Source organism: Bos grunniens, chromosome 2 (assembly GCF_055505025.1).
Source record: "Bos grunniens cultivar Pamir isolate PY7600 chromosome 2, Bosgru_T2T1.0, whole genome shotgun sequence".
NCBI lineage: Eukaryota > Metazoa > Chordata > Mammalia > Artiodactyla > Bovidae > Bos > Bos grunniens.
In genome coordinates this window covers 111,163,677-111,185,709 of record NC_141166.1, presented here as the reverse complement: position 1 = coordinate 111,185,709, position 22,033 = coordinate 111,163,677, and the positions used below count along the sequence as shown (strand labels likewise).

Here is a 22,033-nt window from a genome sequence, read left to right as displayed (position 1 = left end):
CCCCAATCTGATAAATCAAGAGACACAGATACAAGCATTTTTTTTGGAGATAAGAAGGAAACTATCAGAAGAATAAAATCAGCAAAGAGTTAAAGTGGTTGCCTCTGGGACAGGGAAGAGGTTGGACAGTAGAATGTTGGTTATTATCATTATTAGCTTTTCTAGACAATTGTTTCATGCATGAATTACATTGACAAAAATTATTTTTTAATATCTCACAAACTCGGTTTTATTACTCCCTTTTCCCAAATTCTTCAATCATATTCCATTGCTTCTAGGACAGTTAAATGTGTTGAACAAACTTATTTCCAAAGGAAATATTGGTTCTCAGACACTGCAGGTTAATATTCTTGCTATCTGTATCATCTAAATTTCTTCTACTATGAATGTACTATTCAAATTCCAGGGTTTTGTACTAATCCTGCCATAGACACAGCATTTAAAGGAAAAAAAGTGCAACTGCCCATGTTGAGTTTCGGAGATTTCAGTTCTGAATTAAAGTCCCTGACTCTCAGGGGCCTGCAGGCCTCTCCAGCTCACTGTACACTGTGCCTTCCTGCTTTCCACTCAAGCCATATTGGCCACCTTTTTGTTTCGTGGACCCCCCACTCTTCTTCCTCAGAGCTTTTGCATCAGAATGCTCCCTTCACTGACCACGACCCCCTCCCACCCCATCCCTCGACACATCTACTTCAGTCTTTACACTGAGCTTCAGGTATCCACATATCACCTACGTGATATTTGCCTTTTTTAGGTAATGCCAACTGTAGCACGCCAGGTTCCTGTCCATGGGATTTCCCAGGCAAGAACACTTGCCTGGAGTGGGTTGCCATTTCCTTCTCCAGGAGCTCTTCCAGACCCAGGGATTGAACCCGTGTCTCCTGTGTCTCCTGCATTGCAGGCAGATCTTTTACCACTAGTGCCACCTGGGAAGCTGGCATTTTAATCACCACCTTCCCTTAAACTGATACTTTGTTAAACATAAAGACATTTATTTTACAAGGAAACTTCAACTGCCAACAAAATGGGAAACCAATATCATCTGTCATAAATTGCAAAACTGTAAAATAAATATATAATGAGGATAATAATGTATTTCTCTATCACTCAGTTCAGTTCAGTTCAGTCACTCAGTTGTGTCCGACTCTTTGTGACCCCATGAATCGCAGCACACCAGGCCTCCCTGTCCATCACAAACTCCTGGACTTGACTCAGACTCACGTCCATCGAGTCAGTGATGCCATCCAGCTATCTCATCCTCTGTCGTCCCCCTCTCCTCCTGCCCCCAATCCCTCTCAGCATCAGAGTCTTTTCCAATTAGTTAGCTCTTTGCATGAGGTGGCCAAAGTACTGGAGTTTTAGCTTTAGCATCATTGCCTCCAAAGAAATCCCAGGGCTGATCTCCTTCAGAATTGACTGGTTGGATCTCCTTGCAGTCCAAGGGACTCTCAAGAGTCTTCTCCAACACCACAGTTCAAAAGCATCAATTCTTCAGCGCTCAGCCTTCTTCACAGTCCAACTCTCACATCCATACATGACCACAGGAAAAACCATAGCCTTGACTAGACGAACCTTTGTTGACAAAGAAATATCTCTGCTTTTTAATTTGCTATCTAATGGTCCATAGAACATGCTTTGCAACATGCTTTGCAACACCCTAGACTAGTTACTTGACTTTTTCTTCCTCATCTTTGAGTTATTAGTTTAAATATTCCTTCCCCACCCTTCCAGCACCCCCCCGCCCTCCCCGCCCCTCCCCCCGCCCCCGGGGAAATCTAACAAGCTCCTGTGCTGTGCATCTTCCAGGCCATTGCTACATAACATTTAAGAGCCTACAATACCTGTGGTTATCTACCTGTGGGATTGTTTTTAAATGGCTGCTTCTCCCACTGGACTTAAGCTTCGTGAGAATAAAACGTGTGTCAATTTTGCTCACCTCACATCTCCCTTATGTCTCCAGTGTGGAACCCATTGTTAACGCTTTAAAAAGACGTATGGGATGAATAAATCAGTACCTGTATGAGATTATCACTTGACATCAACCAACTTCCTGTTTGTTTTCATGCTCGCCAATCCATATTCTAATTGCGTGTCTCCAAATTCTTTCCGAAAGGAAGAAGAGGGTGGCCTGGGGTGGCAAGTCAGAGTTACCAAAAATGCTACAAAAGCATCTCCTACCCTGTGTGTCCTTGTGCAGAGCGACTTTGTCACCCTCCCATTACGAGATGAGTTTAATTCCCTCCCCTTGAATCTAGGTTAGACTTAGTGACTCACCTGAACCAGCACACGTGACTTCCAAGGCGGGTCAGAAAAGGCTTGCAGCTTTCACCTCTTTCTCTCAGCTCACTCACTCCTGGCTGCGCCTCTCGGGACAAGCCGTCACAGAGCCCAGCCAATGGCTATAAAGAGCTGGGAAGAGCCCAGCCAATGGCTGTAAAGAGCTGCGAAGAGCCCAGCCAATGGCTGTGAAGAGCTGTGAAGAGCCCAGCCAATGGTCGTGAAGAGCCCAAGCCAATTGGCTGCCAGACTCAGCTGAGCCCGATCTTCAAGTACCAGGGCTCGGTCGTCAGGACGGTGAGTGAGGCAGCCTCTAGAAGCGTCCCACCCCCAACCATCGAAGTTTCCCAGGTGAGGCCCCAGATGTTGTGGATGGGAGCCAAGCCATCCTTATATACCCTGTCTGAATTCCTGACCCACTGAATCTGTGAGCATAGTAAGATAACTGTTGTTTTATGCCATTAAGTTTTGGGGTGGTTTTTACGCAGCAGTAGATAATGAGAATAGAGTTTGGTACCTGAAAGTGGGATTCTCCCAAAACAAACCCCCAAACCACAACCCACTGGCTTTTGACTGGGAAGCTGGAAGAAGCTTGTGGAAACAAAGGAAAACCAATAAAATGAGAACAAGCAAAGGCTACTTATTCAAAACTTGAAAGGAGTCAGCCACCACCATTTGCATTTTGGGACACAGTCAAAGGCAGAGGAGTGGGACAGTTTGTAGTGGAAAAAGGGGGAAAACTTCAACTATGCCCTGGTTGGAGGCTGTTGGCATGGAGATATACTGTACACAGACTAATTAGAAGTGGAAAATCCTATGTGATTGGTTAGGATGAACATTTGGCTTTCACTGGTTGGTCCTAAATTGGAAGCAGGGATAAAAATTAGGGAAGCTGAAGTTATTAATCAAGTTCTGGTCATTTTGGGCCAAATGTTGCAAGAGATAGCTATTTACTTTTCTATAGTCTGTCTTATAGCAGGCTGGATTTCTGGGCTGGTTGCTGCTGCTGCTGCTGCTAAGTCATTTCAGTCGTGTCCAACTCTGTGCGACCCCATAGATGGCAGCCCACCAGGCTCCCCCGTCCCTGGGATTCTCCAGGCAAGAACGCTGGATTGGGTTGCCATTTCCTTCTCCAATGCATGAAAGTGAAGTTGCTCAGTCGTGTCTGACTCTGCAACCCCATGGACTGCAGCCCACCAGGCTCCTCCGTCCATGGGAGTTTCCAGGCAAGAGTGCTGGAGTGGGTTGCCATTGCTTCTCTGGGCTGGTTGCTATAGTTAATAGGTTAGTTTCCTAGGCTGGCTGCTGCAGATTGTGGGTGAGAATTTTTATGTATTATCCGGCCCTTATCTGTTTGTATATTCAGTCTCTCAGTGTCTTGAGAGGTTTGTTAATGAAATCTGGATGAACCTTGAGAAGACTGTCAGTGAAAGCTAGAGAGATGAGGAGGAAATTGTTATTGGAAGGTGGAAAAAAGATGACCCTGCTAAGTTGTAGCAAGAAGTTTAGCAACATTATCACCTGTGATTAACATGAAAAATAGAAGATATAGCAAATGAACTAGTGGATCTGGCTAAGGAGATTTCCTGAAAGAATGCTGAAAGTGTCAACTGGTTTCTTTCACTTACTGATGACAAAATATAGCTATGCTTAATTTTGCAACAACATTTAGAGGAAGTATAAAGAGCTCCAGGCAGCCTTTCTAAGCAGCAAAGCATCCTCAGAGTTAGGAAAGGCCCTCAGTGTAAAGGTCAAATCAAGGGTGCAATCAGGAAAACAGTGTCTCAGAGTATAGAGGAAGCCAACAGTGTGACTTTATTTTTTTAAAGGCCTCAGGAAGATGTAAGATGGTGCCTCATGAACCATTTCAGACCGATAGATAATAGGCCTTTAAAGGACCTTAAGACTAGAAGACTCGTGTCTTTGGTCCACAAGTCTTCAGACTGCAAGGAACTGCAGTGACGAGACTGTGCCCACGAAAGACAGAGACACCTGAGAAACCGCTGTGCGGATCTCAGAACTGAAATCCTAAATCACAATGGACAGTTGTATTTTTCCCCTTAAAGATTGTATCTGAGGCAGTTTAATATTAAAATCATTAGTATTCAAAGAGGACATTTTCAATCACAGATGTAGACTGTATAGAGAGTGGCATTAAATTGTAGGGTTTATGCAGCACATGTGTCTTCTCAGTAGTGGTACTTTAGATGGATACAAAGTGAGGAAAATATAAACAAGGACACAATTTACAGAGGAAATCAAATAGACCTTATGAATAAACAGTACAGAAACTCTGATTTTTAAACCCTGAGCTGGGAAGGTACCTGGGATTGTTTAAACTCAAGTATAGAAGCTGGCCATTAGCCCTGCTCCAGTGAGGAGCTGGAAGTAAAATGAAATTAAGTTTAAACGTAGTAAAACTGTTGGTTTTCAGTCTATGTGTTTCTGTTTTTGTCTGTTTTCTAGAAAGCTTTCCCATTTCTAAGAGAAAGAGATGGTGGTGGTTTAGTCGCTAAATCGTGTCCGACTCTTATGACCCCTTGGACTGTAGCCCACCAGGCTCCTCTGTCCATGGGATTCTCCAGGCAAGAACACTGGAGTGGGTTGCCATTTCCTTCTCCAGGGGATCTTCCCAACCCAGGAATTGAACCCATCTCTCCTGCATTGCAGGCAAATTCTTTCCTGACTGAGCTTAACCCACAGATGGAAGGATTGTAGCTAAGAGGCGAACTTACATGATCAAGTCAAGGACGGCCTATTTTAATCACAGTCCTGTTTGTGGATTATGAATCTTTTCAGAATGCAACTAAGTTCTGTATCCACTGTCCAGGGGAAAATAAAGGTACAGAAAGAACTTGGTATACAGTACCCATTCATGGACCCCCATGTCCATGAATCTCTTGGCCAAATATATTAGGATAAATACAAACGACAGAATTCCATAAAGCAGTTAATGAACTTCATGTTCTATACTTTGAAATGGAAAAAGAAATATCTAAAGGGTTCAAGAAGTAGACCATAGCTGCATTTAAGTAATATAATCCTATTTATAAAAAAAGCAAACATTTATATTATATATAAAACAACAGTAACAGATTTTTTTATTCTAAGTTATTTAACTTATATTATCAAATTTAATCCCCCTGCCTCAACAACCCTATAGAGCTTACCAGGTGGCACTAGTGATAAAGAATCTACCTGCCAATGCAGGAAAGTGAGTGAGTGAGTGAAGTCGCTCAGTCGTGTCCGACTCTTTGCGACCCCATGGACTGCAGCCTACAGGCTCCTCTGTCCATGGGATTCTCCAGGCAAGAATACTGGAGTGAGTTGCCATTTCCTTCTCCAGGGGATCTTCCCGACCCAGGGATTGAACCCAGATCTCTCGCATTGTAGACAGATGCTTTACCATCTGTGCCACCAGGGAAGTCCAAAAATTTTTGACTTTTAATTGTAAACTTTTCCTTAATAGCCAAAGCAGATTTCACCGTTAATAACGTCAGTGTTTCTCTAGGCCAATGCAGGAAACACAGGTTCAATCCCAGGGTTGGTGAGATCCCCTAGAGAAGGAAATGGCAACCCATTCCAGTATTCTTGCCTAGAAAATTACAAGGACAAAGGAGCCTGGTGGGCTAGAGCGCAGAGGGTTGCAAAGACTCAGACACGACTGAGCATGTACGCATGCCCAACAACCCTATAAATTAGGTACTATCATTATATCTATTTTGCAAATGAGGAAACCAAGTCTTGGGGAATTAAGTAGTTTTCCTGAAATTATATAGCTAGGTATGGGTACAGGCAGTTTCCAAACCCAGAAGGAGACACACACACACTCAAGCTAGAAGCTACATAGGTTAGGAACCTCTGGCATATTTAGCATCAAGGTCAGGGCCGGGAATGGTGCAGGAGATCAATAAAGATGTGTTGACTGAATGAAAGAACCGAAATATTAACAGTGGTTATCTATGAAGGGAAAGGATAAAGTGGCCCTTTTATTTTCTGCTCTGTTTTTTATTTGGATTTCTATGAGTATGTTGGTGAAACATTGTTAGTGTTTAATAAATAGCTATGTGCATCTTTATATTTTCCATCCCTCGTGCATACAGGTGTGTTTGTGAGACTAACTCTCACCAAAGGGAAGCAGGTAGAGATAATGTGTCTCCTTTAGTCTGAGGCAGATATGAGACAAGGATGACTGGGGACCATTCTTCAGGTTGGAGACTATGAGCTATCTAGCACTGCAGATAGAGGCTGCAGCTTTGTCTCCCTGTGTGATCTTGTAGGGTAAAGGAAGATGAATTTCAGGTTATTGTTTATGACTCCCTGAATTATCTTGTTGGTTTATTTGTCTATTGTATCTTTACTGCCCTACTAGAATATCAGTCTCCTAAGAGGAGAAAGCTTATCCATCCTGTTCACTGCTCTGTCTCTGACTGCCACATGAGAAAAGCCCTATAAATAGTGGAATAAATGAATCATTGAATGACTAAAGTCCTCTGGGTACCCAAGCATGGGCAAAGCTGGAAAGCAGTGATGGAGTTTTCCATAGCAACAGCCTAAGAGAATACCCTTTTGGGGGTGAGAACTCATTTTGAGGACTCCAGCAGACATAGGCTAGGAGGAGCTGGTAAGGTGACACCATGTGACATCTTTTAAAGTGATGTAATTCACAACTGCCACAGGAAGACTCAGCAGGAGCACTGCTAATGCCTGCCCCTGGAAGCACCATGTGATCCGTCAGGATACTGGTTATGGTTTGGTTACTGTAACAGACAGCAAATAACAATGGCTTAAACAAGATGGTTTATTTCTCTCTTAGAAGTCTAGCAGGTAGGCAGCCCAGGAAAGTTGGGCTGTTCTGCTTCAAGTGATGGTCTTCGGACTCCTATTCCTTCTGTTTTTTTATTTTTCCAAGGTCTTTTAGGATGTTGCCCTTATCTACATGACTGACCTGGAAGCCCACCACATATGCATTCCAGCCTCAGAAAGGGGTAAAGAGGAAGGGGAGGACATGCAGCTTTCTTTTGAGGATGTTACTGAGAGTGGCATATATCACTCAGGCTCACATTCCATTGGTGGGAACTTAGTCATGTGGCTACACCTGACTACAAGGGAGGCTGTGATATGTCATCTCTAGATAGAGAGTCATATGCCTCCCTAAAACCTGGGCATTACTATAAGGAAGAAAGGAACGATGCATGCTGGGGGATAATTAGCAATCTCTCACCAGTGAGGAGGCATCACAGCTGATGCTGAGAAACTCTTTGTCCAAACCTTAATGGTCTATATATGTGACTCCATTATTTTTTTTATTATGTTTGACAAGCTGTGTCACAAGATATGATAGTCATCCTCTAAAATGGCCTCCAGGGATTCCCACCTCCTGGTATTCAAATCCTTATATAACCCCTTTCTCTTGAGTAGCCTTCTTCAAGTGAACAGAATATTGATAGGCTGTACTTCTACTTCTTGAGGAGATTACAAAAGATTTACTTCCATCTTCCTAGCATATTTTTTTTTAATTGCCTTCCCAGCTTGCATGTTTTGATGAAGGAAGTGGCCATGTTGGAGGGACTCATGTATTAAGAAACCGTGGGTCGTCTCCAGAATATAGCCAACAAAGAACCGAGGCCCTCAGTCCAACACCCCACAGAGAACTGAGTCCTGCCAGTAGTCACTTAAGTCTGGCAGTGTATCATTCCCTGGGCCAGCCTTCAGATGAGGCCCTGGTCCTGGCCAACACCTTGATTGCAGTCTTATGAGAGACCCTAAGCAGAGGCTACAACTAAGCTCTGCCTAGACTCCTGGTGCTCAGAATCTGTGAGATAATGTGTGTTGTTTCAAGCCTTTCAGACTGTGGTATTTGTTATGCAACAAAAGGTAACGAATACAGAGGAATCTTTGCCAAGACTGTTGCCAAATGCCCTGGATCTAGCCTCTCAGGACTGCCATGCCTGTTTCTTCTGAGGTATGGTCCGTCTGTATTCCTGTGGTGCTGGAGAAGATTCTTGAGAGTCCCTTAGGCAGTATGGGGATCAAACCAGTCAATCCTAAAGGAAATCAACCCTGAATATTCATTGGAAGGACTGAAGCTGAAGCTGAAGCTCCAACTTTGGCCACCTGATGTGAAGAACTGACCCATTGGAAAAGACCCTGATGCTGAGAAAGACTGAAGGCAGGAGGAGAAGGGGACGACAGGATGAGATGGTTGGATGGCATCACCGACTCAATGGACATGAGTTTGCACAAACTCTGGGAGATGGTGAAGGACAGGGAAGCCTGGTGTACTGCAGTCCATGGGGTCACAGAGCGTCGGACATGATGGAGCAGCTGAATAAGACAAGATACCTTTTCCTCCTGAGGTATGGTCTTCCCATATCATCAGTCCCTCAGTCCTCCACATGACGTACATAACTATCAGCTCTTTTCCATCAGAGAGGCTCTCCTTTTCTGCTCAGCTCTGGCTTCCTCTACTCCCTACCCTTCTAGTTTTTTCTGTTTCCTTTGAATAGTCACTTAGCACAACCTTCTATATGAACTTAGATTTTGATAACAGTAGTCAGAAAGATGCAAGGGGTTGACTGCTAAGGCACGGGAAGTTAAGATTGTCTCAGAGAAGGCAGGAGACCCAGGATACTGGGAAGGGCAGAGGGAGCCAGTTAGAAGCCTCTGACAACTACCACCCTACCTCTGCCCAAACAGCTCAGGGTAGAGAGAGATCCTGGTGTCATCCCTGAGTCTTCTCCCACTCTTCATGATCCTTAACTCTGTCCTCCTTTTCTAGGCTGCTGGGTTTCCATTGAGTATACTTACTCATTAATGTATCATAGATAACCGTTGCTCCATTTGATCAGACATGCCCTCACCTATCTCCTCTGATAAATGAGAAGGTCAAACTGGATGATTTCAAAGTTCTCCTCCAACTCCAACGTGCTAAAATCTCTCTAAGTACCGGTTGGGGGGATTTATCTGGTCACAGAGTGCACCCTTGATCTTTCAAGGTTCTGGGGAACTCCTTGGGAACATGCCATAGTCAGCATCAACCTAGCTTTCTGTTGTCATTCACTAAGTGTTCTCCTAAAGTACCCCAAATCAGTGATGGACAGTTCAGGTTTGGAGGCAGAGAAAGAGGCTCATTCACTGGAAAAAACTTTGAAGCTATTCTCATTTATGTTACAAGCTTCCCTTGAACTTACAATTCATAACATCTTTCTATAATTCCAAAGGTCAGAAATAAAATGTTTTTCAAAGAAATGCTTTGGTTTGAGAAACAGACCTGAGATGAGCCAAGAAAGATTTGGTGGAGAAGGAGAAGATGGGCTGAGGAGGATAGCAGAGAAGTCAGAGGAATTGAAGACTCTGGGTTTAGATAAATATCTAGGGATTCCCTGGTGGCTCAGAGGTTAAAGCATCTGCCTGCAATGCGGGAGACCTGGGTTCTCTCCCTGGGTTGGGAAGATCCTCTGGAGAAGGAAATGGCAACCCACTCCAGTATTCTTGCCTGGAGAATCCCATGGACGGATGAGCCTGGTGGGCTATACAGTTCACGGGGTCACAAAGAGTCGGACATGACTGAGCGAATAGTCTCTACATAAATATCTACAATTTCCTAAATTTTGGCCTCCATTGAGAAGCCCTAGGGCTCTGCACTTGCTTTAAAAAGGCTTTTTTTTTTTTTTTTTTAAGTAAAACAAAGGCTTGAAGCAACTGTGCTTGTGTTTTAGAAATGCCATCTTTGCATTTCTGCAGCATGGAATGTACCTGTATTTTCCACTCATAGTGGTATAATTTATACATGCCCTATTATAATTAGTTATTAATCATCCAATGACACTAGAAAACAAAACTGCTTATTTAGCTGAGTATTCCTTTGAAGGAAACAGATGTTGTTAAAAGTCATTGTCCCACGTGTGGAGGAAAATTCCACTAACATATGGAATATGATTGGTGATTCAAAAATGTAAATCTTCTGTGTGTATTCAAATACTATGATAAAAGGACAATTGTCTACATAACTGTATACCATGCACAAAAGAATCACTCTACATACAATTAAGACTATTGCTGTCTTTTCATCAGGAGTTAGAAGATTGTCAATTGAGTCTCTCGACTGGGTGAGGGATTTCAGCCAAGTGGCCTGTCCATTCTCTATTTCCCCAGAATAGCTTGTGAGTGGTAGGCTTGAATTTGCTTATTTCCATAGATTAATCTTATGCATTATTAAAGGTACAGTCTTCTAAACTGAAGTGAAGTAGCTCAGTCGTGTCAGACTCTGTGACTTCTAAACTGCTGCTGCTGCTGCTAAGTCGCTTCAGCCTTGTCTGACTCTGTGCGACCCCATAAACGGCAGCCCACCAGGCAAGAACACTGGAGTGGGTTGCCATTTCCTTCTCCAATGCATGAAAGTGAAAAGTGAAAGTGAAGTCGCTCAGTCGTGCCTGACTCTTAGCAACCCCATGGACTGGAGCCTATCAGGCTCCTCCGTCCATGGGATTTTCCAGGCAAGAGTACTGGAGTGGGGTGCCATTGCCTTCTCCAGACTTCTAAACTAGTGGTTCTCAAAGTTTAGCGTGCATTGCAATCACCTGCAGGACTTATTAAAACACATTTTTCTGGGTCCTTTCCCCAGAGTTTCTGATTTAGTTAACTTGGAACTGGACCCAAGAATCTGCATTTCTAACAAGTTCCCAAGTGATGCCAATGTTGCTGGTCTGGGGACCACACTGTCTTGAACTCTCAGCTCTATGTAAAAACCGAAATGATTTCCGAATGCTACAAGTGGAGTTTGTGGACTGTTTGTGAAAGCAGAAATATTTAAGGCATAAAATAATTTAATATTGTTTTACCTGCAGTAATTTAATTTATCTTTCCTTTGTGTTGTAATAGGAGGTTCATTAATTGCTTTTTACTTAGGCCTTGTATTACATTCATTTGTGTACATGTCTTATCTCCTTTATGATTGTGAGCTCTTTGAAGGATTGTGTTCATCTTTGAATCCTCAACGAACCTTAGTCATCAAATAAAAGGTGAATTGAATTTAGTTATGTATACATGTTTTGAATTTGTTTTGCCTGAGTTTTCTACATCTAGTATTATAAATAACAAATAATGATTTAATTATGCAGCTCATATTCTTAATTATATATATCAACATAACTGACTTCAAGGGTATGATGTCTTTAAATTTAGTTCGGTCAAAGCTTGTAAATCTAAATAGTTATATTAACATAATTATTGAAAAGTTGCTTTTACTTTTCAGTTCTGTCACTGTACTATGAAATTTCCATACATATAAACAGGACTTGGCGATGTGCATTATGGTACAGCATTTATGAAGACTGACACCCCCAGAAATGTTATTGTCAAAAACCAACATTAAGAGCATGGAAATACATTCTGATAATACTCTGCAGAGAGGCTAACTGATTTACCCCAAATTACTTTGCTCCTCTTCAATGCCTTTAACTATATATTTTCAAAACCTGGATTTCTGAAAGCAGTTGCCAGAATCCCAGGAATACCCATACTACTGTTGTATCTTTAGTAGCCTTAATAAAATGTATTTGGATTTTTTAGTTTACAGATTTTAGATTTGAAGCATTTCAGCTTGAGAAGAGCCTGTAAAGATCCTCCAACTTCAACTTGTTGAGGTCCACGTCTCCCTGACTGCCTACTTATACTCAGCTTAGGTTTAAAAAGAAGAAACCATTAAAGAGAAGAACCAACCTGGGGTAAGGAAGGCACTTTCCAGGGGTCCATTCTAACTGAGAAAGTGATCAAGCCTTTTTCCTTCAGCTTCTACACAGTGACCCTATTTCCACCCCTTTAGGAATGTCCTGTCTAAACAGGATCTTCCAAATGTCTGTTATACCCCATGGTCCTGTTATTCCCTCTGATCTGCTTCCCTTTCCCCCACTTCAAGATCTCCATGCTACAGAAGCAAGGGGGCAGCTGCAGCCCCGCACCCAGCTTCCAGCTCCTAGCTGCTCAGGATGGGCGGGCCTGCTGTTCACAAGCCTGAATAACGACTCATGAAGGAGTACTTTCTCCTTAGAAAACTCAGCAACCTTCTATTCCAAACCCAGACTCAGTATAAAACTGTCACCACAATGACTTTTCTTGGCAGTTGTCTGTGGTACTATGGAGAGATGACATGAACTTCATCAAGGATCAAACAGAGGAGAATAAAGACTTTGAGAGAAAATGAAGTCTGCATTAAATATAAGAACATTAACAAGGAATAAAAACAGCCAAATGCTTATAGGTCCTTAGCTCAATAAATAAAGAGCTGTGTTTATAAATTTAGGTAATCGTCTTTTTAATGCTTTTTACTAATTAAAATTTATCCAACTGGGTATTAACTCAAACCATAATCCTCTACCATATTTGACAATTTTACTCTCAATTGTGACGGAAATACTTTTTCATCAATTGGAAGTAAAATGATGTTCACAAATCCACAGTAAACAGCAGTCATATACTGCAAAAATAAAACGTGATTTGAATCTATAAACAGAACTCTAAATTTCACTCACTCACATGTAAAATTTAGACCAAGGAATATAAATGTCTATTAAAAAGACAATAGGTTTTAAATAACTAGAGTTTAGAACCCTTCAAGTCCTGCATAATAGAGAACAAAATAAAATAATAGGCATAAATACACCAAGAAAAGGAAGAAAGACATATGACACAAAATGAGTTTCCATGCTAGAGATGGACACAGATATATCAAAGACATGTGGCAACCACAAGCAGAGACATACAGAATATAAGAATAAAACTTGCAAAGGCAGAAATAAGAGAAATAAGCTTTCATGGTACCTTACATAGAGTTTTAGGAAATTGCTACTGAACACTTTTCAAATTAAGACACGTTTTCCCAACTGTAAGCATAAATGAGGATTTACCTTTGATACTTGCCTTGTGAATTGGCTGAAATTAAGCTGAAGGCTAGATGTTTTTCACCCATGTTTCAGATTATGCTAAACACAAAATCATTAGAAAGCAACCACGCAACTGAACAGTTTAACATTTTTTAACCTTGTATTAAACATTTTTAATACACTTTTTAACCTTATATTAAAAAATCAGGTGACATCTAGATATAGCCTTAGACCTCAGAAAATTTTAGTATATTTTTGATGTTACGGTTTTGGCAAATAATGAAAAAATAGTTTTGCTATAAAACAAACTTTCATGTTACAGTAGGCAGACCAAATATCATGCTGAAACAACTTTTTGAGAACTGAAACCCTGCAGATTTTTCATATACGGACTTTCCCAACTTACGCTAGCTCGACACACAATATTTTGATTTTCTGATGGTGTGAAAGTGATACACATTCAGCAGATACCAAACTTCAGATTTTGATCTTTTCCTGGACTAGCAATACGCTGTAGGATGTTCCTGTGATGCTGGGCCGGGCAGTGAGCCACAGTTACCAGAGAGCCACACAGTCACCAGAGTAAACGAACAAAACGCAATCACCCTGTACCTATACAACCATTCTGCTGTTCACTTCAGTACAGGATTGAATAAACTGCATGAGACAATCAACACCGTATTATAAAATAGCCTTTGTGCTACATGATTTTGCCCAGTTGTAAGTACTCTGAGCATGTTTAAGGTAGCCTAAGCTAAGCTAGGTTAGGTGTATTCAACGCAATTTCAATTTATGATATTTTCAACTCATGATGAGTTTATAGGGAGGTAACCTCATTGTAAGTCAAGGAAGATCTGTATCCAACTAGGAACTTGATTTATTTCCCTGAATTGAATTTTGGTATTAGGTAGACAATCAAAATATATTAGTTAATATACTTTATTATGTGTTGTGCAGAAACTACTGCAGTTCACATGCATGGGTTGAATTATGAATTAAGTGTCAAATACCCTGTTAGGGATTATGCTTCAGCATAATTACTAAAGACATGGAAGGAGAAGTATATAAAATCTAGAAAGGGAAGTCATCAAAATGTCAGCATGAAAATGAATACTATACCAATCATCACATGCAAATCTTCAATTGATAAAAAACTGTTAACAGTGAAACTGTAAAACTATTTTTAAAAAGTTTAAGATTGTCCATAACTGTTTGATTACCTCTTTGCTGAACAATATCACTTATTCATTATAGAAAGGACCATTATATAAGTTACAGTGTCCATAAATTAATTTGAACAATGCAGACTCTTTAAAAACAATTGAGGAGCAATTAACACAAGGATCTTTATGCAAAAATGTGCTGAGTCTGAACAACAGAGAAAAATTTACTGTTTACACATATATTGAATGCTACATGAATCAGGTTACCATTATAGTGGCCCAATAATGAAACCTGTCATTTTGGTGTATTAATCCAAATCTATGTCTCATTACCAACATTCACCTTTCTATGGAGATGTTTTCCTTATCCGTTCCTAGTTTATTAAACTATTTTGGCACATGTTTTCATTTCAAAGCTGCCCTTGATCTCATACTCTTTTAAGTTCCCCATTACACATTAGTATGACTTGCTTTGAGTGGCCCTCAATTTGGTACATTAGCAAAGCATAATTACATTTACCATAAAACAAAGCCTAAGGTTTGAATTTGATTCCCCAATCGACGGTTTTCTAGTGAGATAGTGTTAGTTTATATAACTAGTCATGATTTAACGTGGTGAGCCAACACAAATAAAAGTAGTTCGCAATTTCTGAGCTCTGAACAACTTAGTAGGTGTTAATGTAGGCAAGTGACCGCTTTAGTGACATTCTGTGAAACTCTCACAGTAGACCCAAAACAAATGGGAAAGATGCTGCTTTAAACTGAATACCTACAGTCTAGAAGTATTAGAATAGAAATCGAGGGCAAATTGTGGTGAAAAACTGCCTTTTCTACAAATACTGTTTGACACAGGTTTCTGCCAGAAGCAATCTCATCAATATTAATTTTTCAAATAGGTATGTGTTATTAGGTTGACTTAAAGGAAAATAAAGCAACATATACAACACAGTGAAAAGACTAATACAATGCTGAATAATGCAGTTGTATTTTCTTTAACATAATTTACTTTCATTACCAAAACTATTCCAAGTTAGTGGTCAGCTAAAGGTAAATTTGCACAATTATCCCTCAAGAAAAGCAGAAAACTATAGAGTTGTTAACAAGTTCAGAAACATGTAACTCCAAATTACCTAAATTAGTAATAACTCAGTTTCTCCATGTTCTCATGTTTTCAAATAGTTCATTTATCAACTGTGTTAAATGTGACATGACTTAATCATGTCACACTTACTTTAGAATTTTCTGAAATATCTTTATATTATATTTGCATGCTACTAAAACAGTTGCTTAAAAAATGTCTATTGACACTTGAAGCCATCATTAACATAGTTTCTTCAATCGGTTTTTAAAACTCAGTTGAATTGGGTTCTGGGGTCTTTAAGTAAAGCCTTGAATCCAGTTGGTGGATTCAACTGGATTCAAACTTTCTTTTTGGATGATGGCTAAGTTCCACATAAAAAATAAATTTTAGTTTACATTAACAGTAATTTGCTTCTGAACTTTTAAATTTGAATTTCATTAAAATTTCTGCTAAGTGTGCTTAATTTACATAATTCACGCATATTTTCTTGCATACTGATGTATTTTAAAATAATTTTTGGAAGTCCTAAGTGGTTAATATCATAGTAGGTTGCAGTTCAATGAAACAAATAAAGCATGCAGCAGCAGTTCACATTTTAACAGCTTACATAATCTAATACATTTCTTCACTGTCCAATTTGTATTTCTGAGAATTTATTAGCTTATTTTTCAGTATAAACATGAAATGCTTTCCTACACTTGGATAATAATATCACATTATTGTGACTTCCTGGCTTCTACTTGAATAATGGCATAGAATTTTTTTCTAAAGTAATTGAAACAGATTTGCACTGAGAGGAAGGAACAGTCTTTCAGCTGTACCAAGTTGATCTAGAGCCTGTACTTTTACCAAGCTTTTAAAATTTGCAGGTTCAATTAAGTAAAAACAGAAGAAAGTGATCTTTCATCAGATGACTTCATTCTACTTTTTAAAATTATAAATATTGTATTTTTATATAAATTCCATATATATTTTACCTTTCTCTTCACCATCACAAAGTTATAAGAAAACTGTCTTCAACACCTTATCTGTTTAGAGACTAAATTTCATACATTTTACCTTTTTTTTCTTAATGACAAAGTTAAAGTTATAAGGAAACTTTATCTTCAACACTTCATCTGTTTGAATGCTAAACAATCATAGCTGTCAATAAGCTAGTAGATTCACTACAGTATTGTCAGTTGTATTTCTTTACCAAGGGCATTCTCTTCCACATAAGAGAATCATTTCAAGCCTAAAGGAAGCCCTTGGTGTTTTTACTCTCTAACAAGGATTCCTCTTTTCCTACCATCTGCCAAAAAACCTTTTGGGCTCTGAAGTCAATCTCAGGGCATGGTTCAGGTGTGAGAGTTTCTGTACTTCTTCCTAGAAATGATTCTCAAGAATCTTGATGTAGATTAAGATCACACATTAGATGTATATTAGTGTTACTGTGCAGCATCTTTATTACTATCACTTGCAAACGTCATAGCCTTGAGAATTTAGGCAGCTCAAACTGCCCTTCCCAGGTAAAGAATTCCAATCTGTCATTAAATAATCCCCAAATCCCTAACAAGAGTAACTGGTTCTAAGACCTATTCCCATAATGATTTTAGTAGTTATTACCTTGTCCCAAATTACAAAGTAAAAAATGCTATTTCTTAGGAGTGTAAAAGTAATTTTCATCTCAATTATGTTGCTGGTTGAGTTGTACTTAATACATTAGTTCTCGGGGCACAACCCTCCTGCTTTTCAAGAACTTACCCCTAAGTTTGACTTCAAACAAAAGGCAAGGTAACACAGTGTGTTAACTGTGAAATCCTATCAATTTATATACACCTCTACTACCATGAAAAAAAACTAGTCCCATGGAAATTTGGCATTAATGATACCAGTCAATTTAACACTGACAAAATTGAGAACAATTTCTGTTCTTTGCTAGTTCTAAGTCAGAAATTGAGGTTTCAGTTTCAGGTTAAAAACTCAAACAGTTGTAAACTTCACATTTAAATTTTCACATTTTAGAGACAGGTGAAAAACCTAGAGATGAGTATTCCTGGCTCCTCCCTGAGAAAAATCTTAGTCTACTGCAGTGGTTGAAAAAATAAAGTCCCAAGACACAAAAGGGAGCTAAACTTCCAGGCCTAGGGAGAAATCCCAAAGTGGCTGTTGTGAAACAATACTGGTATGATTTCCACGGCAAAAGAATTAAGAGAACAAGCAAGACAAAGTTGTGTATCATGACGGGGCTGAAATACAGAGAGGCGGTTCTTTCCGGAGCAAAGACCCATCTGAAAAAGGGCCCCCAGTTACTCTGTAACTGTCCAGAATCTCATCTTGAACAGATCCTTGAGTTACTAGCACTTCTGCAGACCGCAGCATGGCCGGCTGCCAGGAGGAAGCCCAGTTTACCTGTGAACTCTGAGAGTACCAACAACCAGAAAGACACAGGCAATTCACCAGATAAAAAGATCGCGTACTATATGTACAGCAGGTATCAACTTTTAAAAGAAGCCCGACAGTCTCCGGTCAAGTCCTAAGGCCGCGCGAGAAACTCAAGGTGTGATGGGAAAATCTTACCCTAACCTCTTAACCACAAAACTGACCCTGCCCTCCTACTTTCCGCATCTTTGCGCCCAACTTACGTGCCCAGAACCTTCCAAACCAAAGAAGCCTCGGACATAGGCAGCCCACAGGAGCCTTCAAATTCCTGGCGAAACCTGACCGCTTTGTAAAGCCTCCCGGAAGAAGAAAAGATCAAGTGAGACCGGCTCAGCGGGGTCTTGCCGAGGTGACCCCGGAGTTAACGTATTTATTTTCACGCTGCAACTGCTGATTGCTTTACAGAGACAATTCATGCTGTAGCTCTGCATGGAGCTGAGGACAAAAGTAACATTTTAATTAATATTATAATTATTAAGAAAGCTATTAAATAACCTGTACAGAGCCCGGCCCAAGTCCTAGCAAAAAACTCTGAGCACGATTTCAAATCTCTCAAGGTCCTTCCGTTTTGATTTCAGTAGCGTCTGCTATACACAAAGGTCAGCCCAGGATGGGTCCCCCTAAATTCAGGTCTCCCAGACTGGGGGAAAATGGTTCAGAGCCTCTTTTTCCTGGCGCCGAGCTCTCAACTCTACCACCCCTGCTCCTCCTGGATACAGGGTCCCGTCCACAGGCCGGCCAGGGAGCTGGAGGCCTGGCGTCGCCCTGGGAGGCAGGCAAGCAGGAAGAGGCAAGTGCCTCTCTTAGGTCTCCCTTTGGCCGGCTGCCCACAGGCCACCCGCCTCCCCGCACCCGAACCTCCCCGAAGAGGTGCTGGGTAGGGAGCCCGAGGCAGGAGAGGTCTCGATTAGCCCCTAGATGGGCTTACAGGTCCCGCGGGTCCTCCCGCTTTACTCCGGCCTCAGCAACTTTGAGCTTCTTATTCTGGTGCGTCTTAACGTGCTTCGCGAGGTGGTCGCTGCGCATGAAGCGCTTGCCGCACTCGGGGCAGGCGAAGCGCTTCTCGCCCGTGTGAGTCCGCAGATGCCGCTGCAGCTCGTCCGAGCGCGTGAAGCTTTTACCGCAGAAGAGCCAGTTGCACACAAAGGGCCGCTCGCCCGTGTGCCAGCGCAGGTGCGCCTTCAGGTGCGACGTTTTGCCGTACACCTTGCCGCAGCCCGGCACGTGGCACACGTGCTGCTTCTTCTTGCCCGGCTCTGCCTCCGGGGCGCCGCCCGCCGCTTGGCAGTTGGGGCAGCGGCAGCGGCGGCACCTCCTGGCCGTGGCCGCCAGGGGGGCCTTGGTTTGCAGCAGCGCAGCGATTTGGCTCTGGTACTGCGCGAAGTCCGACGGGCCCAACACCAGGCCCCGCTGCAGCGCGGCGGCGGCAGCTGCAGCGGCGGCCGCCGTAGCGGGAAAGCGCGGCGCGTGGGGGCCCCCGGCGCAGGGGCCAGAGAGGCTGCCCCCTGGAACCCCCGAGGTTCCCGGACCGCTGCCGGCCTGCGGGATACTCCACCACGGGAGGTCGTCGGGGGCCGAGTTGGGGGACAGCTGGCGGCACGTGGGCGGCGGTGGCGGCGGCGGCGGGGGCAGCAAGTTGGAGTAGCCGGGGGGCAGCGCGGCCTGGGCCGCGTAGGGCACGTAGGCGGGCGCGCAGCTGGCGGGCAGCGCCGCCATGCTCGAGGGCAGCATCTTGACCGGCGAGAACTCGTAGGGGTACGAGGGGTCGGCAGGGGGTGTAAGCGGCAGCTCGTGCGCCGCCCCGAAGGACGGCTGCAGGTGCGATTTCTGTGGTGTCAGCCCCAGGCTGGGGTGCGGGGGCGGCAGTGCGCCGGGCGAGTGCGCTGGCATGTCAGCGGTCCACGGGTGAAAGAGCCTGGAGGGCGAGCCCAGCGCGGGGTCGTAGGACACTTGCAGGAAATCCGGGGGCGCCGTGGCGCCCGGCTGGCCGATACGGCTACAGGTGGCGGCTAGCAGCGCCAGGGGCGAATGCTTGCCCAGGTCCGGGGAGGCGCTGGGGGTGCGGTCCTGCATAGGCGGCGGCAGGGGAGGGCGGAGAAGAGACAAAAGGTTAAGCGCTCCAAGCGCGGTCTCCGGGTCGGCCCGCCTCCCGCACGCCGGCTGTAATACCGCCGCCCCTCCCCTGTCCCGGCAGTCCCTGCCCTGGCCGCCGCACCCTGCGCACGCACCCACCAGTTAGGGGAAACTTTTGGTGCCCTCGCTACCTGGATGCAGAAAGCGCGAGCGCTTCCTGTTAAACTACTTGGTGCAGAGAGTCGCTATCCAGTCTCAAAGGAAGCAGGCACAAAGTAGGAGGGGAGCGATCCGACGGGCCACTCCCGACTCCGCGGTCAGAAAGGGTCTGGAAACACCCACAGCCCGGCTGCTCATCTACCTTCCCTCCCATCTTTTAAGCTCTCATTTCCACTCTACTCTCGCGCTCCTCCTCCGCCCGCCCCAGGAGGGCCCAGCGCTGTGAGCTGGGGCCGGTTTTCAGCCAGAGGCGCACCTCCGAACAACCCCCGCATACGCGCGTCCCTCCCCGCAGAGGCCACACTCTTGACACCAAGGTTGGGTGTGAAGTTGGTACGGGCACCCCTATGTCTCACTTCATTGGCACCCACCTAGCGGGATTCTCTTTGAAATTCAGGAGGCACAGAGTACCAGGAAAGATCCAGACACGGCCCTTCCCACCTTTCCCTCGCCCGCCTCCAAGCCCAGCCCTGACCTGTAGGAAGGCCTGTAGCGAGTCGTTCCGGAGGACGGCCACGGCGGCCATGGCTACGGCTTGCGGGCCGCTGGCTGCGGAGCAGGGCGCTGCTGAGGCATGGAGACCAGAGGGCGAGGACGAAGGGCCGCCTAGCGTCCCTTCCTGGCGCCCGCCCTGCGCGCTGGGGCCCTCCCTGCCCGCGCCCCTCGCCGCACCCCGCTCGCTCGCCCCGCGCGCGGTCTGAGCGCTTCAGGATCACCTCCAAGAATTTGATAAGGACTTTGCTGGGCCGCCAGCCAGTCAGAGGGAAGATTTATGGCTTTGAAGTTTGCCGCTACCCAATCATCAAAGAATAGCGGCTCTTTCAGAAGCGAAAGCAAATCCTTTGAATCCACAAAGCTCCTATGGTGTGTTTGTTGGTCTGGATAAAAGAACTGATTATTAGGGGGGATGGGAAGGGAGGAGATAAAGGCGGGACAATTAATGAAGTAATCACTATGTGGGAAATGTATATACACAAATAATTGGATTTTCCTGATCAAAGGGGGCCTTGCCGCCTGGAGACCCGCGCTTGGGTTGCTTGAGACACTCGATCCCCCTCTTTCCCCTACTCCCTTGCAATTAAAGATTTGCACCGAGGCAGCGCCCAAAGTGACAAAGTGTCTTTGTTATCTCCAGAGAAATCTGCCTTCGGCTTCCAGGCGCGGGACTTGGAGACGAAGATGAGGGTAATTCTCTTCTCCCAACGTACTTACACACCCTACAGCCGGACAGCAAACGCAGAGGCCCGAGCACATCCTCACTCCTAGCACACCTTGGACCCGAGGGAGTTCCCGGGGCTGGGCACCGGAAGCCCCGCGCCCCGCTGCCGCGTGCTCCCGCCTCCATCTCCAAACGGGCGGCAGCCGAGAGGCCGGCAGCTCTGTGACCCTGGGCGGGGCCGGGCGGCCGCCCAGGGCGCTGGATAGTAGCGCACACGCTCCAGTGCCTCCCGCCTCTCTTGCGACGTTCCTTCTGACGATCTGGAAGTTCTCCGGCCACAACTTTTGCAAATAGTGAGCCTGGGAAAAACCCAAGCCGTGATTACCGCCAAAGCTAAGCTTGGCAGGACACCCAGGACAACCCGAGGGAAAAATATCTGCTATCTCGCTTTTCTCTCTCTGGGCAGGGCCCTGACCTCTATGAGGCCCCACTGAAACCCCCAGAGATACTAGAAATCCCCACCGCTGCGCTAAGGCCCACCAGGCGAGTGCGCCCTCTTGCAAGCTGCACACACCTGCAAGGAACTACCGGGAGAAAACAGTAACGCGCGGGGGAGGAAGCCTGTAGATGCTGTCTTTGAGCAAACCAGAGGTTGTACGAGGGTGGCTCTCTAACTGGAAAGAAAAGTCCATAAAAACTGTTGTTCCTGTCACCTTTGTAAAGAAAAAGTTCTTCAGTCTCGGGACACGCTTCCTTG

General features: G+C 44.1%; 2 protein-coding genes and 1 long non-coding RNA gene across 12 annotated transcripts in view; 1 reads left to right on the top strand and 2 right to left on the bottom strand.

Annotated features, from left to right (window-relative positions):
- Positions 1 to 2,391, bottom strand: part of ERICH2 (glutamate rich 2) — a 59,114-nt gene extending 56,723 nt beyond the window's left edge. For 2 of the 9 annotated variants that reach the window (XM_086357266.1, XM_086357420.1), the window contains exons 1-2: positions 2,275 to 2,383; positions 2,016 to 2,128 (exon numbers count right to left, since the gene is read on the bottom strand). In XM_086357266.1, the coding sequence (XP_086213392.1) occupies positions 2,016 to 2,039 (24 nt within the window). In that variant the 5' untranslated portion in view covers positions 2,040 to 2,128; positions 2,275 to 2,383. Of the gene's footprint in view, positions 1 to 2,015; positions 2,129 to 2,274 lie in introns of all 9 variants that reach the window. The other 7 variants (XM_086357309.1, XM_086357360.1, XM_086357300.1 and 4 more) reach the window with 6 other exon arrangements.
- LOC147378518 (uncharacterized) lies at positions 2,343 to 12,579 on the top strand. Of its 2 annotated transcripts, XR_015147565.1 has the most exons (4): positions 2,343 to 2,628; positions 7,809 to 8,636; positions 11,851 to 12,005; positions 12,197 to 12,579. It is a non-coding gene; the product is annotated as an uncharacterized LOC147378518 (long non-coding RNA). The 2 variants fall into 2 exon arrangements; XR_015147560.1 differs by lacking the exon at positions 7,809 to 8,636 and having other exon boundaries at positions 2,430 to 2,628.
- Positions 12,580 to 18,155: 5,576 nt separating this feature from the next.
- Positions 18,156 to 20,819, bottom strand: SP5 (Sp5 transcription factor). The gene is made up of 2 exons (XM_086357234.1): positions 20,593 to 20,819; positions 18,156 to 19,892 (listed from the first exon to the last, which is right to left on the bottom strand). Exons 1-2 carry the CDS (start codon positions 20,641 to 20,643, stop codon positions 18,750 to 18,752), a joined length of 1,194 nt encoding a protein of 397 aa, XP_086213360.1. The 5' UTR covers positions 20,644 to 20,819; the 3' UTR covers positions 18,156 to 18,749.
- Between the last annotated feature and the right edge of the window lie 1,214 nt (positions 20,820 to 22,033).